Below are 23,859 nucleotides of genomic sequence, written 5' to 3'. Positions count from 1 at the left end.
TCTAATCACGTTATGCGATCCGTGTAAAGGTGCCTCTACATGGCAGCATCAAGCATCGAGCATCTGCGCAGAAAACCATTACCAGACCATTATGCAGGATTCTGAATGAGTTAGATTCCAGCTTCTTACGATGAATAACAAACGTGTAAGTCACACGAGATAGAAAGAATTAGATATTCCAATATAATACTTATTAAAATTAATATTTATTAACATTATACATAATACTACTATTATTAGTAAATTAAATGTTATAGAACATTACTACATCAATGCATCATGTTTTAAAATCTAATCAAACATTAAAGAATTAATTTTCATGAACTTTTCTTCCATGCTTTTTGTAACATACACAGTCCTATTTCATATCTCTTATTATATATCTCCACGTTAGAAGTATTTTGTAACATTGTTTTTATAAGCAACAAATTTGATACTTGTGAAGTTTGTATGTCAAGTATATGAAAATAAAATTTTAATCACGATTACATTAAGGATTGGTATTCGATCATCATTAATTCACATTCTAAAACTTCTTATCCTACTAATGGTAAATATTATAATTGATTAAATTATATATCATATATTAAAAGTATATATTATATATTATATAATAATTTACAACTATTTTTGTAGCTGGACTCGAAAACTCGTTTCTGCGCAATGGTACCGGTATGGTTTTTTGCGCAGACGCTCGACGCTTGATGCTGCCATGTAGAGGCACCTTAAGACATTAAAAAAGATCCGCATTGGATCGAAACGTACGTCTATCGATATTTTTGTATTCGTATTATTTTTTCTCGACGGATAATGTTTTGTTACTATCAAGTATTAAAGAATATATAAATTTTCCGTCCTAGATTCATGTTCTAATTTTAATTACGTAATAACACCCTACGCCACGGTCCTTAGCCTTTCTCTTTTATCAAATTCTGATTGTTATCTTACGGACCGTTATCCTCTCTTTTGAGTTTAAAAAAAATTTGTTTCCCATTTCTCAAAGTCTTCAACGTCCATCATTTTGTAAAATATTTTTTGTAACTCCAATTTGTGTTTTTACTTTTTAAAAAAATGTTCAACCTTTAATTTGAGTTTTGTTTCATTTTAATACGATGATTTTTCGCTGATTTATTGTTATTGAAAGATGTTAAAAAAATTGTGCTAAAATTTGTGGCCCGTATTTTTTTGTGTGTGAATGTAGATATGTGGATAACATGCCCTGTAAGCAAAATGTTAGCAGTATGTCGGCAGACTGGTAACAGATTTAATCAAAGTATATCAGCAGACTGACATCAACTGCGTCCTCATTCAGCTTATATTCTGCTGACAGAGTCTGCTCACAGAATCTGACAGCAGATTGGTAGCAGAAATCCAGCAGGATCTGTTAACATGACTTGACGCTCGATTGGCGGCAAAAACCGAGCAGAATCTGTAAACATAATCTGACAACAGATTGTCGGCAGAAATCGAGCAGGATCTGCGCACGCAATCTGATGGCAAATTGACAGCAGAAACCGAACAAGATTTGGGCTTACTTATATTAATGTTGTATAAATGCAATAAAATTGATTATTACAGGTGCTAAATAAGAGTATTATCGGTGAGTTATCGATTAATTACAATTTTTTTCGATATGACATAATGTATAATAATATATGTTATATCGTAATTATTCTTACATAACGAAGGACTAGTTCAATTTAATTAAATTAATAATAAAGTAAATGATAAAAGTAAATGTAACTTGTAAAACTGGAGATGTAATTTATTTAGAATTAAATTCTTGCTTTATGCTTCAAATAGGCAGTAAATGAATAATTTACCATTTATCCTATTGATTCCAATCAGTTTAATATTCTGAATCTCATCTGTTTGTGTCAGAAATTAAAGTGATAGAAATAGTTACTATATTTTTGATCTTTTATTAATAATCGCGACTTTATATATATTTTTGACAGAGATTTGATTGCGAGAAAGTATATCACATAGCGGTAAACGAAGGAACTATTGAATCATGCAAACCCTGTTCTGCTTCTGCCGTCAATCTGCTATCAGATATTGTGTGCGCAAATCCTGCTCGCTTTCTACAGGCAATCTGACATCAAATTTCGCCGCACAGATCCTGTTCCATTTCTGCCATCAATCTGCCGTCAGTTACATTAGCAGGCTCTACTCGGGTTCTGCTGACAATTTGATATCAAATTTCATTGCGCAGATCCTGCTCGATTTTTGTTACCAATCTGCTGTCAAAATTGCGCCGCACAGATCCTGTTCAGTTTCTGCCATCAATGTGCCGTCAATTATATCAACAAGTTCTGCTCGGTTTCTGTTGATAATCTGTTGTCCAGTGAACAGATGTGAACAGATTTTGTTATATTTCTGTTGACATTCTGCCGACATCACATGATATATCAGAATCTGCATCAATTCTGTAATCTTTCTGTCGACAAAAATTTGTAACAGATTACCTGACAAGATCTGCTTTAGCAGACTTGGCTATTGGGGTGTGATATCTAATGGATATCTCTGGTAGCTACTTAGTGGATATAGATATGTGGATGATATATATGCATCTACTAGTTATCTACAGAGGATGGACCTCATAGACATTTAGACATTTATTAGATATCTATTAGATAAATTTTTCCGTGTGGGAAATTTTATATATTTTATATTTTTTTTATATATTTATAAGTAGGATGTTCATATATCAAAAACAATTAATTAAAAACAAGAAGTAATTAAGCTCTCTATAAATTCAAAATTAAAGTAATCAAATAGGCGTAGAGAGCTAAAGACCAATGTCAATAATATAGGTTAATTGAAGAAATATATATATTAATAATTCATAATCAAAATTTTTTAAAAAACAGATATAATACATAGATATTCAAAATGTTTAAAATATGTGCGGACGTTTCGACTTATTTTTAAGTCATCTTCAGCGCAAAGTTTGTATCAAGAAAAAAGAATTTCATCAAAAGTTCGCAGAGAAAGTACACATTAAAAATACATACGCGGAGAAAATATAAATTATATAAATCTTAAAGGAGAAACATCTCCAAACGCTACCATTGTTCATCGTTAATTGTAAACGGCTTCCGATTTCCTCATGTGACGTGAAACCTCTCTCGTTTGGGTTAATTGGCCCAAAGTTGAGTATGATTCCTTAGGGAGACTGTAAAACTTATATAAAAATACAAATAAAAATAAGGACTATAGAAATTATTAAGCAATGTAAGCGTTTTTTAAAAAAATTAAATCATAGTTATTAAGAATAATAAATAAAATTCAATAATTGAAAATATATAAATAATGAATTATAAGAAATAAAAAAATATAAAAGTGGAAAACTAACTTACATTGCCATGATGAATAATGTTGAACATGTATGTCGTTAAAGGAATCTTTCAGATGAACATATATATTACAAATATTTATAAAATTTAAAAAATTATAATGTATCACTTTTACTTAAAGAAGGCAAGAATAAAATGGCAAAAATAACGTACAGTTAGTCATATAAACATCTGTGTATGACCCTCAAACACTAGGAAGTTTATTTATTAAATCGTTATAAATGTCAGGAAAACGTTCCGTATCCGTTTGTAAATTTAAACCGTTACGTTGTCGCTTTATGTGTATAGCATTTCCGAAATTAGCCTTTTATTATAAAAAAGTTTCTTTATCTAATATCTTGACGTTATCCCATTTGAAATCATGATCAAATCTCAACCTATGTTCGGTAATAACAGACTTATTATTTGTATTTCTTTCCATATGTTTCCTATGTTCATTTATTCTTGTACTTAATTTCCTACTTGTCTGTCCAACATAGGATGCGTCGCAATTCCCGCATTCTATTTTATAGACTATATTCGTGTTCGAAACTTTCGGGATGACGTCTTTATGTGCCCTAATGATTGTGTTGAGTTTATTAAGACTATAGTATGAAAGGACCGTATTCGTGTCTTTAACAATGTATCTTAAATTATCAGTTAATGATGATAAGAACGGAACTGTGAAAAACAATGGGGTCTCTTTTTCACTTACGGAGTTAGTTGTAGATGTACGTGTTAAATAATGGAGTCTATGATTAATCGTATCAAATACAAATTTTAATGGATAACCATTCTTAAGTAGAATCTCAATAATGAGCATAATATTCTTGCGATGAAATATCGGATGCGACAACATAAAGGCTCTGTCAATTAGGCTAATAATTGTGCCTCTTTTTTGGCAGTCAGGATGCTGTGATAGAAAGTTCAAATATCTGCTTGAGTATGTTGGTTTATGGTACCAATCAAAATATAGTTTATTATTATCTGATATAATAGTAATTTCCAGAAAATTAAGAGAATTATTATTTTCAACTTCCAGTGTAAATTGTAATCTAGGGTTTAATGAATTAAAAATAGTTAGTATATGGTCGGTAAGATTGGAAGGACACGCGGTGATTATATCATCCACATATCTAAAATAGAGTGGTGGTATAAAATTAATTGTATTTAAAGCTCTGTTTTCGATGTCTTGCATCACTATATCCGCTATAATTGGTGAAAGGGAGGAATCCATTGGAGTGCCATATAATTGTCGATAAAAAATGTTATTAAATACAAAGAAGGTGGAATTCAACACCATTTTCACTCCTATTAAAAATTCTGATTTAGGAAGATCCGTGTCATTTTTAATATAGTTCCATCTGTTTGAAACACTTTCGATAGCGAGGTCAATAGGAATATTAGTGAACAGAGACACCACGTCAAGAGAGATAAGTTTGTAATCACTTCCTAATTGTACCTTATTCAACTTTTTCATCAACTCAAAACTGTTTTCTATAAAGCTGTGCGCTGTAGGGAAACCCTTACTCATAATTTTGTGCAGAAATACTGCTAATTGGTAAAGAGGGCTATCAACAGATGAAACAATAAGTCTAAACGGACATTCATGTTTATGCACCTTCGGCAAGCCGTAGGCTCGCGGGAGAAAGCCTTCACTGTATGATAATGAACGGTATATAGATAGTGTGACATACCCATTATTCTGCCAAGCAATTCCCGTAAGTTTTAAATTAATTTATTAATAGGATTCCTATTTACAACCATATAAGTTTCATCGTCATTAAGCAACTCTTCAATTTTCTGGATATATTTATCTTTATCAAGTGCGACAGTGATGTTGCCTTTGTCAGCTCGTGTAATGATGAGATTTTGATTATCATTGAGAAAATTTTTTGTGATATCGTTGAGATGTAGTAGCAACTTGTGAGTCTTGGAAAGTGAATGCTGATACGATGGTATAGACTTAATAATACCTGTAGATCTATTCCGGATCGCAATACGTTTCTCGGGTGGAAGTTTTCTAAGGTTGTTTTCAAAATTGATGATGAAATCGGTTGTTAATTTAGTTTTATTTGTTAACGGTAAGCTAAAATTTCCACCTAACTATAGAAGACTTTTGATATTTTCAGGCACATGAGTTGATAACATGTTAATAAACCATTTGTCATTAATATTTGAAATATTGTATTTAATATCGGAAAACAAAGACGGTTCAATATCAATAATGATTTTGTTATCGTGGTCAAGAGACGAATGCTTATAATGAACTTGGTGGCCAGGAATTATTTCATTATTAGGCGCTCAAGACCATTTAGTGATCTAATATAATGAATCGGTTTAATGTCGGACCTCTTGGCATGTTTGTCCATAATCATTATTTCTTATAATTCATTACACAGCCCCACAAAAAAAAAAAAGTTTCTGACCTGGAGGTCTCACTATGCTAATTATATGTTTTTGGGGTCGCTGAATCCGAATCCGAGGTCAATTCAGCTCCATCGGGTCTGGGTTCAGCCATAACCTCAAAAAACCCACTAGTATAGGCTTATTAGTATTAAAAAAATTTATTTTTGGTCCGGGGATCAAACTATGCTTATTATATGTTTTTGGGGTCGCTGAATCCGAGTTTGAGATCCATTTAACTCTGTAACGTTAAGGCTTAGCCATAACGTCAAAAAAACCCACGCGCACGCGCACACGCACACGCACACGCACACGCACACACACACACACACACACACACACACACACACATATATATATATATATATATATACATATGTACAGTAGGCGCCAATAATGCCTTAACATATGAAATTGGTCACATTCGGGGCTAGTAATAACTGAACGCATCTCATCAAGCTATTCATGAATCATGACTGGTAATTTCAAAAAGGAACCGACAACATTATTTTGGAATTGTCCACACACATCTGCTTAAATGCAATTTATAATAGATTGTAGGCATAATTTCAAAACAAATATTGTCGGTTCCTTTTCTTACTAACAATCATGATGCATGAATAGCTGGATGAGATGTGTTTAGTTATTACTAGCCCCGAATGTGACCAATTTCATATGTTAAGGCATTATTGGCGCCTACTGTATATGAATGCATATATGTATGTATGTAGCTTTTGCCATTTTTCTAGTTATAAAGTTGATATATATAAAGCTGATGAATATCTTATATTGAATAATAACTTATATTGAATAAAATATTTTTAAGTTCAAGTTGGGATAATGAAAAGTTAAAAGATTTTATTAATATAAATAATCACCGTAAACGCGCGAAAAAGAGCGAGAATCGAAATTAAAAAAAAAAAAATATTCATAATCTACATAACGGTTTCAATAAAATTTTGGAATCTCGCTTTTTTTTTTGTCAGCGATTATTCATATTAATAAAATCTATTCATATTAATAAAATCTATTTCATATTAATAAAATCTATTTGATATTAATAAAATCTATTTTTGACAAAGTACGCTTGGACCTCAATACTTGGTAGGACAAAAAGAAAGAATTCGTTTAATATAACAGTAGTTTAATCACGACGTAACTGCATTGCACAAAAAGGAAAAAGAATTCGTTGAGAGAAAACACAAAGCAAAGACTATAAAATAAGATAGAAAACTCAGCAGTGGCGCCGCACACGCCATGGAATAAGTAATACACAGATACTTAAAAGAACATACAAACGAAAAGAACATACGAACTGTACCCGAGCGCACTCCTCATACATGAACACGCGACATTTTGCATATTGCCTATTTTATCAATTCTTTATCACTTTATTCATCTAATCAGCTGATTCATTACGGAGCAAAATCAAGTTAAGGTGTTACCAACTTTATAATTAGAAAAATAGTTAATGAAAGATAATTCGGAATGTATCCATTAACCTTATACCTAGAAAGATAGCGAAAGCTAATTCGGAGCGCACTCTATATTTCAGTAATAACTGAGATATATTATCATCTAAAACGCATTATAGAGCGATTTTTGAAGTATTTTAATGATAATTTCTTTCATCATTAATAATTATCATTACCACTGATTATTTAAAATTATTATTTGTCATGCTTAAATTTCTTTAATTACCGATTGTTATTTGAGTCCTCCAAAGAATCTGCATTGTAGAATTTATTGCTCAGGAGGAATTTTGTGTCAAATATATTTATATCCAAAGAGTGATCTTTATTATCGTCGTCTACACTCAACGAGGATTCGTGGCTATTATTATCACCTGTAGATCGTTTCTTGCAAACTTGCATGATCTTTTGGAATTGATCTGAGTGTTGGACACCTGTTCTGCATTTTAATGACTGCAAGAAATATAAATAGATAAAAAATTTTTCAAAATTTTAATTTTTTTTCAGATATTATATAACATTTTTATATCATATAATATAACATTTTTATATCATATGATATAACATTTTTATATCATGATTATTGATTTTTCATTATTTTAAATTTTTTAGGTGATAAATTTTAATTAACCACCACTATTTTAAATACAAATGTAAATCGCATTCCAAATTGGCTATATTTATGTAATTATTATTTTTAATTAATTTGATTATTTTTAATTAAGTAAATTTTCTAAAAATAAATCAAAATTGAATGAATTGTCTTTATTATACAACATGTCTCATGAAAATTGTGCCAACAATTGTGAGCGGATAGAACGCAATAAACTGAATAGAAAAATCCTTTATTTTGTAATTTTTACAATAATTATTAAAAAATTAATTTAAAAAAAACTAGCTAATGAGCGCATATTTTACGCGGTTAAGCCATAAAACTGCAACCGCGCCAATGGTAGTGTCACATGGCAACGAAAAGACGAGAATCAAGTTCTTCGTTGCCATGTGATACTTACTGCTGTCACACTTAAAATATGGCAACAGTATACAGTATGTGACATAAACTATAGATTTTTAGTACTGGCAGTAAATTTGCAACACGGTCTATATAATCTAACCGCGTAAAACGCTCATTTGTTCTAGCTCTTTTTAATTAATATTTTAATAATTATTACGAAAATTGTAAAATAGTAAAGAACTTTTCTGTTCAGTTTACCCGTGCTTTATCCGTTTATGAGCGTTGATTTCTTTACGAAACACTCTATAGATACGCATGAGCTTAATTTGTAATTTTTTAAATAATAAGAATTTAGTTTTATTATATTAACAAAAAATATGAAGAAAAATATTATATTTAAAAAATAATGAGAAGTATTTTTTACTGATAGCATAAATTTGTAGAAATATTTTCTATTCTAACAGATTTTATATTACAATATCTCTCGCGTAATTACTTACGATCGCTGATTTCACCAGAAACAAGCAAACGCTGAACAGAGCGACAATAAGAATCACTTTGACCATTTCGTAATAGATTTTATCCTTCTGAATAAGTTTTTTATTTTTCAACTACAAATGCTTATATAGTATCACTATAAATGCTCATATCACCAGTAAGAGTTAACAGATGAACAATTGTAGTAAAACAAAAATATTATTCTATGCCTCCGGATGGAGACACGCTCGACTGCTCTTTTTATGCATTTTTTTAAATTACTGGTCGGATTTCCGTGATCACTGTTACGAATAAGTCCTTTGTGAAAGAAAACTATTGAATTGATAAAAAAGAAAAATAGAATCCAATCATGGGGAAAGTGAGAGCTTCATGGAATACATCACACGAGTTTGAACGCGTTCGAGTGATCAGTTCTCTAGGGATTGTTCATCGAAAACGATATAATGTACATCAAATGCTTCGTAAATATTTTTTTTGTAAGTAATTTTTAACTACAAATGTGCTGTAAATATATTTTTAAAAAATCCATTTTTGTAAAAGAGGATTTGTTTATATATTTTTTTCTTCATAAAGATCTGGTATAACATATATATATATATATATATATATATATATATATATATATATATATATAATATATATATGGATGTGTATAAAGAAATTTATAAACATCCAATTTGATTTTGTTTCCGTTTTTAGTGAGTTTTCTTAGTACCTCTTGTATTTATTTAGTTCTATACAAGAGATATTTAAGTTACTTAATAACTTTGCATGTCTGAATAAATGTTTTAATATTTTGTTACTTGTTTTAATATTAATCTCTTTTTATTTGCTTAAATCTTCCAGATATTTCTCAGATTTGCTGAAAATTTTATGTGTGTATGTTCAATTCTCTAATAAAATATTGTTGTTAGTGAGCATTCTGTAGACAATAGATTAATATTAAAACTTATAGACTAATATTAAAATTTATAAATATTCTCTCATTCAGATTCAAGATGGGTATTTCAAACACTTCTTATAAAGATAAATAAAAAATACATTTATTCTTCAAATATTTTTCAAATATTCCTCAAATACAAAACTTACTAGAATTCGGAAATATTAAAGATCAAAATGGATATATGTTATTAATATTTAGATTATTAATATTTAGAAGTTTTGAGTGCGTTTGTATATATACACATACATCATCGTGCGCGTGTATGTATGTATATGCGGAGTAATCAACCAAAACATGAACCGCAAAGAAGTGAAAGTGATGAAATTATGCTACGTAATATATAGGGAGTTTCATAAAGATTGTATCAACGCTTGTGACCGAGTAGAGTGCAGTAAACTGAACTAAAAAGTTCTTTACCATTTTGCAATTTTCGCAATAATTATTAAAATATTAATTGAAAAGAATTGACGTATATGTCATATAACTAGATCATAGGATGTGTACTCTAGGCGTGTCAGCAGCCAGCAACGAGTGTTTCATAACAACGAAAAGATGAAAGCGCAATACGCGCGGCTTAAACTTCACTATGTGACATTCGCTGCTGACACATAGAGTATGTATCTCACAATCTAACTTCAAGAAATGCGCGCTCATTCATCTCTTTTTAATAATTATTGTGAAAATTACAAAATTGTAGAGAACTTTTCTGTTGAATTTACTGCGCTCTGCCCATTCACGAGAATTGATACAATTTTTATGAGACATCTTGATGATAAAAATTTCGTTAATTCTCTACCTTTTTTAAAAATGATATATTAATTAACATTCGAAGGTATCGAAATATATACATATAGAAAGGTAAAAAAAATACGTCAAGTACATAAAAAATATTCTACCTTGTATGCAACAAAATGTTTAATAAAAAAAAGTCCTTAAAAATAATTTACAGTAATTTTCCCTCACAAAATCATTTTTCTAAAAAACAAAACAAATAATTTTTCAAAAACAATATAAAAAATAAAATATCAAAACTAAATATGAAATCAATAATTACTATTAGCCAAGTACTTAAGAGCAATTTGTAAATTTGATATAATATTTGCCATGAAATATCAATTTTACATTGTAAAAATATTATACATAAATTCTCCCTAAGAAATTAAAATGTATTTTATATTTATTTAGAGAAACTTGATTTTTAAAATATTTAAAATCAACACTAAATGAGAATTAGGATTCTTTTAATTCCTAAAACATTTTTTATACAATGTGTATAATTAAAAAAAAAAAAAAACGTTTTACGCAAGTTTTAAATCGCACAGTCTCTAAATCGAAGCAAGTTATGAAAACTTGGCATGCCCGGATTGTAATCGAACATAGATTAAATATTTAATTACATAATATCTAAGATTTTACATTTTATTGGGGATATATTTGTTTATAATGTAAATGATCCGGGCACGTCAAGTTTTCATAACTTACTTCGATTTAGAGACTGTGCGATTTAAAACTTGCGTAAAACCTTTTTTTTTAAATTATACAAAAAATTTCTTATAGTTATTTTAAATTATACACATTGTATAAAAAATGTTTTAGGAATTAAAAGAATCCTAATTCTCATTTAGTGTTAATTTTAAATATTTTAAAAATCAAGTTTCTCTGAATAAATATAAAATGCGTTTTAATTTCTTAGGGAGAATTTATGTATAGTATTTCTACAATGTAAGATTGATATTTCACGGCAAATATTATATCAAATTTACAAATTGCTCTTAAGTACTTTTAAGTATATTTAGTTTTGATATTTTATTTTTTTTAAATTTTTTTAGACAAGTTATTTGCTTTGTTTTTTAGGAAAATAATTTTGTGAGGGAAAATTACTGTAAATTATTTTTAAGGACTTTTTTTATTAAACATTTTGTTGCATACAAGGTAGAGTATTTTTTATGTACTTAGCGTATTTTTTTTTTACCTTTGTAAGGTTTTTTTTAGAGGCATAAGTCTTATCTGTCGCCATAGATTTTATATTTTATGGTGCACCGTTTCTGAAATATTAGATTTCACATCCAAGGGGTGGTTTTTAAAAATTGTTATTATATTGTAAATTAGTCTTTTTAGAAGTCTTATCTAACGCCATAGGTTTTATATTTTTATAGTACACCGTCCTGAAATATTTTAGATTTCACCCCCAAGGAGTGGTTTTTAAAAATTGTTATTATACGGTAAATTAGTCTTTTGTAGAAACCTTATCTAACGGAGTAAGTCCCATATTTCTGCGACGCATCATTTTCGAGATATTGTTTTTCATCCTCAAGGGGTGGTTTTTGAAATTTGCTTTTACAAGGAATGATTTTTGAAAATTGTTATTATACGACAAATTACTTTTTTTTAAAATTGTATTTAACAGCAGACATTCCATATTTTTACGGCTCCATTTTTAAGATATTAAATTCCACCCCGAAGGGGTAGTTTTTGAAAATTGTTACTGTACGATAAATTAATCTCTCACACGTACGTACACACATACATATACATATCACACGTATGCACGCATATGATTTTGTCTCTTAAAGTATTGTACATATCGAAGCAATAATCATATATGCACGGTGTGAACGCCACTTGAGGGACAAACTCGCTTTGCGTGTGTGCGTGCAAGCATATGTACGTGAGTCTGAACTTGGAAAAGGAAAAAAAAAGAAAAACGAAAAATGTCACAATTCTGATATTCGATCATCATTTCTCAGGACTGACTGCACCGATTTTATTCAAATTGGTCGCAATCGAAAGCTTATATTCACATTACATAATAAAAGTGTCGTTAGATTTTTGAATACGGCTTTAACTTATTAAATCCCCCTAAAAAAACCTTATAAAGGTAAAACCTTATAAAGGTAAAAAAATACGCCAAGTACATAAAAAAATCTTTAATAAAATAAAAAAATCTAAAAAAGTGGTAAAAATAAAATATTTAAAAACCGATATGAGATCAATACAATTAGCCAAGTACAATAAATTATGTGATATTAATTCGTAATCGATACTAAATGAGTTAAGATTACTTTAATTCCTAAAGCATTTTTTATATGATGAATATAATTTAAAAAAGTTTTACACAAATTCTAAATCACATAACGACCTTCAGGACGAAATAAGATATGAAAACTTGGCGTGTCCCATATTCAATTCATACAGTCTGAAACATGAAAAAGCTAGATTTTTGATGGGCCCAATGTAAAATTTGAAATTACACTACGGGCCGCGTACTCCTTACGCTATCGTGCGTGCGCGTAGCTAAATTTCGAACTTATATATCTTGTCACCTCTGTATTACCTGGAAATCATCACATGGAGACTAGGCAAAGTGAAATCATCACAGGAGACTAGGCAAAGTGAAATCTCTTTTTTTGTGAGTTTTTTATTTTCTCTGCAAGTAAAGTTTGAATGTTGCAAGCCAGATTGAAAAGCCTCGCAAGTCGTTTCTGGCCTACAGGCTGTCAGTTGCATATTCGTAGTCTAAAGCTTATTTTATAAAAATGTAAATTGTATTTACTAAATGAAAGGATTAACAAATATATATATTATATATATGTATATTGTATAATAAAATTTTTTATTTTATTCAAGATATGTAAAACGACGGGGAGAGGGAGGAGGCACGCTAAGTTTTCATATCTTACTTCGACCTGAAGGTCGTTTATGCGATTTAGAATTTGTGTAAAACTTTTTTAAATTATATACATCATATAAAAAATGCTTTAGAAATTAAAGTAATTTTAACTCATTTAGTATCGATTACGAATTAATATCACATAATTTAATTTGCTTTAAAAAAAAATGTAATTTGCGATTAACAATTGCATTTTTTCTTTCGAAACAATTATGTGTTTTCTTTACACCAATTGATTCCTCTCATTATTTTGTACATAAAAGTATTAAGGTAAGATAATCGAGAAATGAATATTTTACAAGATATTTTACGGTTCATGTAAAATTAAGAAATGATTTCAAGCCTCATAACTCGGAAAGTACTTAATGAAAACTAACTTAATTATAGTGTTTTGAAAAGCTCTCGAGATGAGCTACAAGAATGTGCAAAAATATGTAGGGTGTTCCATTTAAAAAAATTGAAGTGACCTTCACGTGACCTTCAAATAACTCTTCAAGGTCAAACCAATGGTACCATCTTATGGCCCCCTCGAAACCATACAACTTTTGTCTGAAACATTTTTCTGTAAAACATATTATTCGGGAGATATTTGAGGTCGTTATTTAAAATGGGACACCCTGTATATACATGAACCATATATATTACAAAGAATAATTTTTAATTGTGTTTAACATGTTAAAATCAGACAACATCTTTCTGCTTCTTTATCGCACGCATATCGAAGCATGTAGATAACAGAATAATATAGATATGTCTGGCATGTCATATGTATAATTTAAACACAATTTCATGATTATTCATGACTATACATATAGTATATATTATATTGATTATGTATCTTCTCATGTATCTTACAAGAGCAATAACACATTTGACCATTTGTGTACATATGTATATATAAATATATACATTTCTATATGTTATATTCTATATATTCTATATTTCTATATATTTTTTACAATATAAAATATAAAAATTTATTATTCTGTTACAAGTAAGACTATGTATTGTAAATGTTTGTAAATTTCTATTACAATTATATAAATAATTATACATATATATAATGAAAGAAACATTTACATGAAAAAAAATTTAATTTCATAGAATGTATTTTTGTTAATTCCATTATACTGATTATGTGTTAAAAAAAACAATTTGTACTGCATAGATTGTAACTTATATAAAGTTACATTATATATATATATATATATATATATATATATATATATATATATATATATATAGTAGGTATTATCACACATGTAACTTTTTATAAAATACAATCTATGCAGCACAGCTTGTTTTTTCACATATAATCGAATTAGAAAAAAATATTATATGAAGTCACATATTTTAATCATATGTACATATTTGGTTTGTTACATGTGTGTACAAATGTTTATATTTATAATAAAAATTTACAAATATTTACAACATATTATCTCGATTGGGACAGAATACATTTGTAAAAAATATGGAAATATAGAATATATAAAATATAATAAAAATGCAAAAATATAGAAAAATATAGAATGGGCCCCTCCATCGCCCATTCCCGTGAGAACGCTACCAAAATATTTTATGTATTTAATTCGTCTCTCCGACAGTAATTTATAAGCGAAATTGAGGCGCGTTTTTTATTTGTCTCACTCTTACGAGTCAGAATATAGATCTTTTTGTTAAATTATAACATTTCATTTTGAAAAAGGCAACAGTTTATTGCTTTTTATAATTTTATAAAAATGTTTATATTTTTTTACTAACCAGCACATGAATAGATTGCCTTTGGATTACATTTTTTAAATAACTAGCACACGAATAGATCGCCTTTGGATTACATTTCTTTAATAACCAGCACACGAATAGATCGCCTCCGGATTACATTTTTCTAAAATAACCAGCATACAAGTAGTTCGCCTCTGGATATTTTGTTTAATAACCAGCACACGAATAGATCGTCTCTGGATATTTTTTTTAATAACCAGCACATGAATAGATCGTTTCTGGATATTTTTTTTAATAACCAGCACACGAATAGATCGTCTCTGGATATTTTTTTATTAATAACCAGCTCACGAATAGATCGCCTCTGAATTACATTTCTTTAATAATCAGCACACGAATAGATCGCCTCTGGATTACATTTCTTTAATAACCAGCACACGAATAAAGCGCCTTTGGATTACATTTTTCTAAAATAACCAGCACACAAGTAGTTCGCCTCTGGATATTTTGTTTAATAATCAGCACACGAATAGATCGCCTCTGGATATTTTTTTTTAATAACCAGCTCACGAATAGATCGCCTCTGGGATAAACTATTTTTTTCATAATCAGAGCGCACATGCAAACCGCTTCTGACAAGAAATATTTTCTGAAACAACCAGCTCACGAATAGATCGCCTCTGGGATAAACTATTTTTTTCATAATCAGAGCGCACATGCAAACCGCTTTTGACAAGAAATATTTTCTGAAATAACCAGCTCATGAATAGATCGCCTCTGGGATAAATTATTTTTTTCATAATCAGAGCGTGTTGTTTTCATAATCTGTGCATGTTGTACATAACTCTAATTATGACAACAAAGTTCTACCTTTTAAACCATCCTCTTTTTGTTGTAGAAAGTCGGCGAGCATACAAAGGTAAACATTTAGCGCTATACGTCACTACCATTGTATAAAAATAAATAAATATACAAAAAATAATAAATATATGTAACTTTCGTAACTTTCGATTGAAAACGTCACTAGTCACGATCGACTCTTTTTCCGCGCTACCTTGTTCTTACGCGTAAGTACGGCGCAACAACGAGTCGAGTACTGTCGGCGAAGTAAATATATCACAGCATGATTCCGCGTTATACTATAGAAAATACAAATTTTATATTTTTTATTTTTTCAATTTGAAAATAATTGTAATGCATTCATGAGATTTTTACAATTAAAATGACACGAAACATGACATAAATCGAATCATTTTTAGTTAAATAAATTGTTAAATTTTAAATCTTTCTCGTTCACTACGTAGCGCGTGTCAGTTTCATGCTTCATTCTCTTACATTCGCACTTCTCTCTCTCTCTCTCTCTTTCTCCCTCTGTCTGTTTATTTGCCCGATATTCTTCCATTCGCTTATGTCACTTTTACTTTTCTGATTCTCGTTTCTCCATATAAAATTAAATTTTATATATATATGCATTTTTATTTTATAATACTAACGAAATATAAAACATTAAATTTGTCTCTCTTTCTCTCTGTTTTGTTATAATAAATACACCTATGTAATACAATTAATATGTATTTTTTACATTTGCAGTAAGAAAAACGTTTAGGACAATTGATCATAATTTGCAGCTATTTACGAACAATAAAGTTGAATGTATATAGAATCAATTTACACAAAATAAAATTTGATAGATTTTATCAATTTATATTATTAAACATGTATAAGCGTATTCAATTTTATTTTAATTATTTATTTCATACAATACAATAATAATAATAATCACATGATTTTTATAGCTGATAAGTATGTATTTATAATTTATAAGAACTATATAGTCTATATTTGTCAACAAAACAAAATTTTCTTAAAGTAAAACTTGTAAATTTCATTATTATATCATAAGTTGAGGTAATTCGTAGTAGTGATTTTATTAATATATATATTTGTGATGCAAATTGATTCTACTAAACTTTATTCTTGGTAAATAGTTGTGAATTGTTATCAATTATCATAAAGATTATTCTTATTGCAAATGTAAAAAGTATATATAAATTGTATTACATAGGTGTATTTATTATAACAAAACAGAGAGAAAGAGAGACAAATTTAATATTTTATATTTTGTTAATATTATAAAATAAAAATGCATATATATAAAAAGCTTTTTTTGATATAGAGTAATAAGAACCAAAAAACAGTAAAAATAACATGAGCAAATGTAAGAATATAATACCGAGCAAAAAAACAGAGAGAGAGAGAGAGAGAGAGAGAGAGAGAGAGAGAGAGGGAGGGAGGGAGGGAAAGAGAGAGAGAAAGAGTGTGCAAGCGATAGAGAAAGAGCGAACGAGCGAGCGAGCGCGAGAGAGAGAGAACGAGCGAGACAGAGAGAGAGATAGAGAGAAACGCAACATGTAATGTGAAGCATGAAGCTGAGCGATATGTAGTGAGTGAGAGATTAAAAAGAGACAGAATGAGCATATGATCGAGAAAACGAAAGAAAAAATACGAGGGAGTGCAATAATAAGGCGTATATGTATAAACTATTATCACAGGCATGAAAGAGGGAAAGAGAAAATACGATTTTGTCTGTCCTTGTCGATAAAAGTTTAGATGGCAGTGCCGTCTATCATGCTATCCGTCAACTAATTTTGTTTGGTTTTACTCTTTTGATATCGATACTGTACACGCACGCACGTACACTAAACAGTTCAATCATTAATCTTTTTATACAAGCTTCTAAGATCATTTCTTTTACTTCTGTATTATTCTTTCATGTTATCCCAAGTGAGGACGCTGTGTCTTTTACACAGACAAACTGCAAAACTTATATATTAAAGCAATATTGTTACGACGTGATGCAAAAAGTCGGTAACATGACTGTAATTAACACAATTATAAGTAACTTTTCTTGGTGTTTTGCATGAAGTTATAGCGTCCGCACTTCGTTATTCTTAGTACTTTAATTGTGGAAAAGGATTTATCGATCTGTGTAGCCAATAAAAAGATTAGTGATCGAACTGATTCTTCGCATCTTGTCGGTAAAAAAGTCGACTTTAGGATCCCCTTAACGTATTTTTTTTACCTTTGTAAGGTTGTTTCTAGAGGGATATCACCACTTTTTGTAAAAATTTATATTATTTCTGCAAAAAATATATATGCATTTAAAAAAATCTTAACTAAGGGCGTAAGTCGCGTATTTTTACGAGGCTACATTTTCTAGATATTATTCACTCCCAAGGAGTGGTTTTTGAATATTGTCATAATACGATAAATTAGTCTACTTAGAAGTCTTATCTAACGGCACAGTTTTTATATTTTTGTGATACCCTGTTTTCGAGATATTAGATTTTACCCCCCAGAAGTTTTTGAAAATTATTATGCAATAAATTAATCTTTCACACGTATACACGCACATATACACATATCACACGTATGCACACACATGTACATAAATGGTTTTGTCTCTTAAAGCATTTTTGCACACCAAAGCGAATAATCATATATGCGCGGTGTGAACGCAGCTTGAGGGACAAAATCGCTTTGAATGTGTGCGTGCGAAGATACGTTCATGAGTCTGAATCTTATGATGAAGAAAAATGAAAAATATCACAATTCTGATATGCGATTATCATTTCTCGGGATTGACTGCACCGATTTTATTCAAACTGGTCGCAATCCAAAGCTTGTATTCACATTATATAAAAATGCCGTTAGACTTTTGATTATGGCTTTAGTTTCTGAAATATTTTAATTGAAAGTTTACTTGACATACAATTCCGGATAAGCTACTTGGTAGCGCTGCGTCGAAAACAGTGACTTTCAATGCTCGAATCCCGTTTTTTTTTCTTTTTATGTACTTGGCGTCGCGACGCTACCGCGTCACTTGATATATGCAGTAAACATTGTTATATTAATGTTAATATAATATTAAAAAATAATAAAATGGAATGTTATAAGCAGAGCTGTAAAATATTTAAATATTTTAAATTCAAATACCAATATTGATATTGGTATTTGATAATTTTAGCAATTACCAATCCTGTATTTGTATTTAAAAGATTTCAAATATCAATACTATATTGGTATTTGTATTTAAATATGATCACATATTTGTAAAAGCTGGCTGAAATACCAATAAGTATTTGCAAATCGTATTCAAATCCTATTCAAATCCGTCGCAAATATTTCTGTATTTTAAAACATATTGGCAATATTTTTCCAATACATTTCAAATACATCTCAAATATGCACATGTGTAGCTGTTCGAGAATGGAAGAGCAAAATTTAACATTGATACATTTTTCGACAATTACTTTGAATTCATTTGATCTTAGAATTTTCATTTCATTTAAAATCCTTCGAGAATCTTCCATTCCGATTAAAAGAAACTTTATCGTTCGCTTTGCGTTAGTTTTTATATCACAACGATACATGACTCGCACACGGTAACTGGTAGATACATAGATACCAACACGAGGCTTTTCGCAAATGCGCAAACAGCTTTGTCTGCCTTGGTTTTGGCACTTCTCTAACCGCGTTCGTGAAGTGAAGTTCAGTGACATCGAAATTTTTACGATTATAAGGATGAATTAAGTTTGCGTTTTTTCTGTAATTTATCGCAGAAGAGACATGTGCGATAGCGACGCATCAAATGATTTTTCCTCAGATGATTCCTTCCATGATTCTTCATGGCGTGATCGTCCTGAAGAGAAGAATGCGAAGCTGAAGAATTTCAATAACAAAAAGAAAGCGAAAGGAACTCAAAAAAGAAAAACAAGCTCCGCCGCAGACGAGAGTGAAAGAAATATTTCAAAACGGGCTAGAGTAGATTTTGATGTAAAGAAAAAGTCACTTCTATTTAATAATGAATATTTCACGGATCTGATAAGTTTACTTTTTGTACTTAAATTATTGTGTCCATCCAGTTCTTCGTCAACAACAGTACATGTTTTGTGTAGTCAACGGTTCGGTGAATGACATATGTGTAAGTATGACTGTGCCGGCAACTGCCTAAGCGCCCACTATAATAGTCTCTAAAATCTAAATTATACTTAGGTTTTAGATGGCAAGAATTCAACTTCAAATTCAACCTCAGCCAAAGAAGCTATTACGGCGAAACGCGTTGAATGTAACATGCGTATAAAAGGCTATTTAAATGTTACTTCAAATTTTACAAAGCATCTTCGAAATAAACATCTTTCAAAGTACGAAGAATACACTCAAAGGAATAAGCTCAGCGGCAGATGCAGAGACAACGGGCAAGATAAGCAACGACAATTCGAAAATTCAGTGATTGATTTCATCACTGATAATGCTTTGTCCTTTGATTCAATTTGATATCAAGTGATGTTAGCAGATCCTGCTCGGTTTTTGCTAATAATCTGCTGTCAGATTCTGTGAGCAGGTTTTGCTAGCAAATCGTGAGCCTATTGCGGACATAACGGATGCCAATCTGCTAGCAACTTTTGTGGAAATCTGTCGCCAATTTGCTGGCAAATTGCGCGCATTTTGCTTACCGGGGAGAGTATGGGATAACGAACCAAAGTCAACATGCGCAAACAGATGAAATCCTCGATGAAGACGACGAAATGATCGATGTTGTTTTGAACGAGGAAAAAACGGAAGAAATTGCGAAGCAATTGTTACTGCCGAAACACCTGAGATGTGCTAGTCATATTCTCAATTTACTTGCGGGCACAGATTTTGTAAAAATATTGAAAAAGACAAAAGCTTGTTCAACCGTCATCAGCAGGTACACCATAAATTTTTGTTGTTCTGCGTGCCATAATATCCTACGGATTTTCACTCTCAATTTAACTTTTAGGTATTCAACAGATGTAATGTGTTGTGGAAGAAAAACAGTTAGCCAAAATCTTCCGAGATCATAGTAAAAACGTTGAGTTCATCTCTGATTACGCCTGTTATCTCGAGATGGAATTCAATGTTTGATTCTGTTTATTTTCTCCTCAAGCATAAAGCAAAACTGGGCGAATTCTGCGATGCTCTAGCCGTTTCTAGATTGACCACCAGTAACTTACAGTATTTAGAAGAATACGAAAAATTAATGGCTCCAATTGCATCGACGCTAGATTTTTTGCAGAAAGAGGAGAACCATACATTTGGTTGTTTAATTCCCTCTTTGATGACTCTTAGCACGAAACTAAAGAAAACAGCTAAGTTCGGAAATCTGGTGTTTTTGAAGGCGGCAACAACTGAACTAGAGGAAAAACTGAAGGAAAGATTCCTGCCGTATTTTACACTAGATGCAGAGGCGGATGGTGCTTTAATTGCAGCCGTATTATCCCCTAATGTAAAAATGAGATGGTTTAAGGCATTAAGCTCGGTTAAAAGTGTAAAACGTTCTGCCGAGGACATTCATAGCCTTGTTATACGGACAGTGCAGAGTATGACTGGAGCAGCTGATGATGATATTGGCGAAAGCGCACATTCAGATGAACAGGACAAATTTTTCGATTTCGATGATGTCGGTACATTTTAATATTGTCAGTATCATTATTTGTTGATATTAAAAAAATGATATTATTGCCTTATTGGTATTTTCAGAGTCAGACAATATAGATGAATCCGGAGACTTATTTCCAACCGCATCAATCGCTTCTGTTTCGACTCCGGAATCATTACGGGAAAATAAAATAGCTCGAGAATTTTTCAAATACCTAAATGACTCGGAAAAAGGAGCAAAAATTTCCAAGTATCCTTTATTTGAAAAAGTGGCAATAAAATATAACACGCCATTAACTTCTTCTGCTCCAGTAGAAAGGCTGTTTAACTTTGCTACATTAATTAATAATCCACGAAGACAAAGCTTGTCAGACTACTCCTTCGAAAAATTAGTATTATTGAAGGCAAACAGTAAATTCATTAAAAAAAATAAGTAAAGAAATGCCTCTTTTGATTGTGTGAGCAGTGAGACAGGTATAAAAAATACTTTGTGAGGTTTTTTTTTTATAGTATTATTATGTATAATATAACTTTTTTTTTTTCATTTTTAGCATTCTGCGTACATATAACATTTGAATAACATCCGTTATTTTTTCCTTTTACATTCTTATTTTGATAAATATGTATATTATGATATGAAATAATGTGAAATTCAAAACAATGAATATTAATCCAATAAAATATGGACATTGTACACCTATACATGTTGCACCTACGTTTTCATACTTTTTCCTTAATCGAGATTGCCATATTTGAGATGTATTTGAAATGTATTGGAAAAATATTGCCAATATGTTTTAAAATACAGAAATATTTGCGACGAATTTGAATAAGATTTGAATACGATTTGCAAATACTTATTGGTATTTCAGCCAGTTTTTGCAAATATGTGACCATATTTACAAATATCAATGTAGTATTGATATTTGAAATCTTTTAAAATACAAATACAGGATTGGATAATTGCTAAAATTATCAAATACCAATATCAATATTGATATTTGATGGATATTTAAATACGAAATATTTAAATATTTTACAGCTCTGGTTATAAGTAATATTATCCACACAATAATCATAATCCACACAAGACAATAAGATTGCAACATTGCAACAACATTTCCTGCAAGATTATAACATAGCAGGAACATTACGAAATGTTGTTATAACATTGCCGTGATATTGCAGCAACAGTAAAATGTCCGCCAGCATAAATATTATAATGTAATATTGTAGCAACGTATAATAGCAATCAAGAGACACGGTAGTGTCTCGCACCAAGTTCATGCGAAGCATCTGGCACTCTGTGTATTTATACGCGAGTCGGACAGTTGAGAGTAACAGATTACCGGATTTCAATAACGGCTGAACGGATCAAATTCTTACTAGGCTTAATCGATAGAGCGAGTTTGAATTGTATAAAGAAAGTATCTTTATATTTGTGCTGCGTGATCTATAAACGGAAATATCATGATGCAAAATCGAAATATGAAAATTTTCAATTAAGAAACGTCTTTATCATCACCGTCATCAACGCACATGTACACAACATATAGAAAGAAAAAAAGTACGTTTCCTATTCTCGACAAAAGATTACGCTAGCGACGCTTTGTGATATTAATGACATGTCATTAGTGACATGTATTATTAACCGAATTTTGAATAGTGATAAGTAATAAAGTGCAAGTTAAATAATAAATAATTAAATTATATTATAATATACAGGGTGTCTCATTTTAACTTTCACACTCGAATATCTCGAATATCTCGAAACCATGGCGGTTTCGGTGAAAATGTTTTAAACAAAAGTTGTATGGTTTTAAGGGGGCCATAAGATGGTGTCATTGGTTTTACCTTGAAAAATCGTTTGAAAGTCACGTGAAGGTCACTTCCAACTTTTTAAATGGGACACCCTATATACTTTTGCATATTCTTGTAGCTTGCCTCAAGAGCTTTCCAAAACACTATAATTAAACTTTTTCATTAAGTACTTTTCGAGTTATGAGGCTTGAAATAATTTCTTAATTTTATATGAACCGTAAAATATCTTGTAAAATATTCATTTCTCGATTATCTTACCTTAATACTTTTATGTACAAAATAATGAGAGGAATCAATTGGTGTAAAGAAAACACATAGTTGTTTTGAAGAAAAAATATGTAATTTGCAATTAACAATTCCATATTTTTTCTTAAAAACAACTATGTTTTCTTTACACCAATTGATTCCTCTCATTATTTTGTACATAAAAGTATTAAGGTAAGATAATCGAGAAATGAATATTTTACAAGATATTTTACGATTCAGGTAAAATTAAGAAATGATTTCAAGCCTCATAACTCGGAAAGTACTTAATGAAAACTAACTTAATTATAGTGTTTTGGAAAGCT

At 30.2% G+C, this 23,859-nt stretch overlaps 2 protein-coding genes across 4 annotated transcripts in view; one reads left to right on the top strand and one right to left on the bottom strand.

The window, feature by feature from the left end:
• The window catches only part of Obp59a (Odorant-binding protein 59a), a 47,496-nt gene extending 38,339 nt beyond the window's left edge, over positions 1 to 9,157 (bottom strand). Inside the window, exons 1-2 of one of the 3 annotated variants that reach the window (XM_083094791.1) lie at positions 8,672 to 9,157; positions 7,446 to 7,669 (exon numbers count right to left, since the gene is read on the bottom strand). In XM_083094791.1, coding sequence (XP_082950917.1) covers positions 7,446 to 7,669; positions 8,672 to 8,737 — 290 coding nt within the window. In that variant the 5' untranslated portion in view covers positions 8,738 to 9,157. Of the gene's footprint in view, positions 1 to 7,445; positions 7,670 to 7,990; positions 8,623 to 8,671 lie in introns of those variants that run through there. The other 2 variants (XM_083094792.1, XM_083094790.1) reach the window with 2 other exon arrangements.
• The window catches only part of LOC145968905 (uncharacterized), a 49,003-nt gene continuing 34,147 nt past the window's right edge, over positions 9,004 to 23,859 (top strand). The window contains exon 1 of the mRNA XM_083094794.1: positions 9,004 to 9,145. Within this exon, the coding sequence (XP_082950920.1) occupies positions 9,113 to 9,145 (33 nt within the window). The 5' untranslated portion in view covers positions 9,004 to 9,112. The remainder of the gene's footprint in view (positions 9,146 to 23,859) is intronic.

Source organism: Camponotus vicinus, unplaced genomic scaffold, assembly GCF_025532165.1.
Source record: "Camponotus vicinus isolate PSW18456_S1 unplaced genomic scaffold, iyCamVici1.0 SCAF_3, whole genome shotgun sequence".
Classification (NCBI taxonomy): Eukaryota; Metazoa; Arthropoda; class Insecta; order Hymenoptera; family Formicidae; genus Camponotus; species Camponotus vicinus.
Note: the sequence above shows the minus strand (reverse complement) of the source record. Positions and strands in the feature narration are given on the sequence as shown.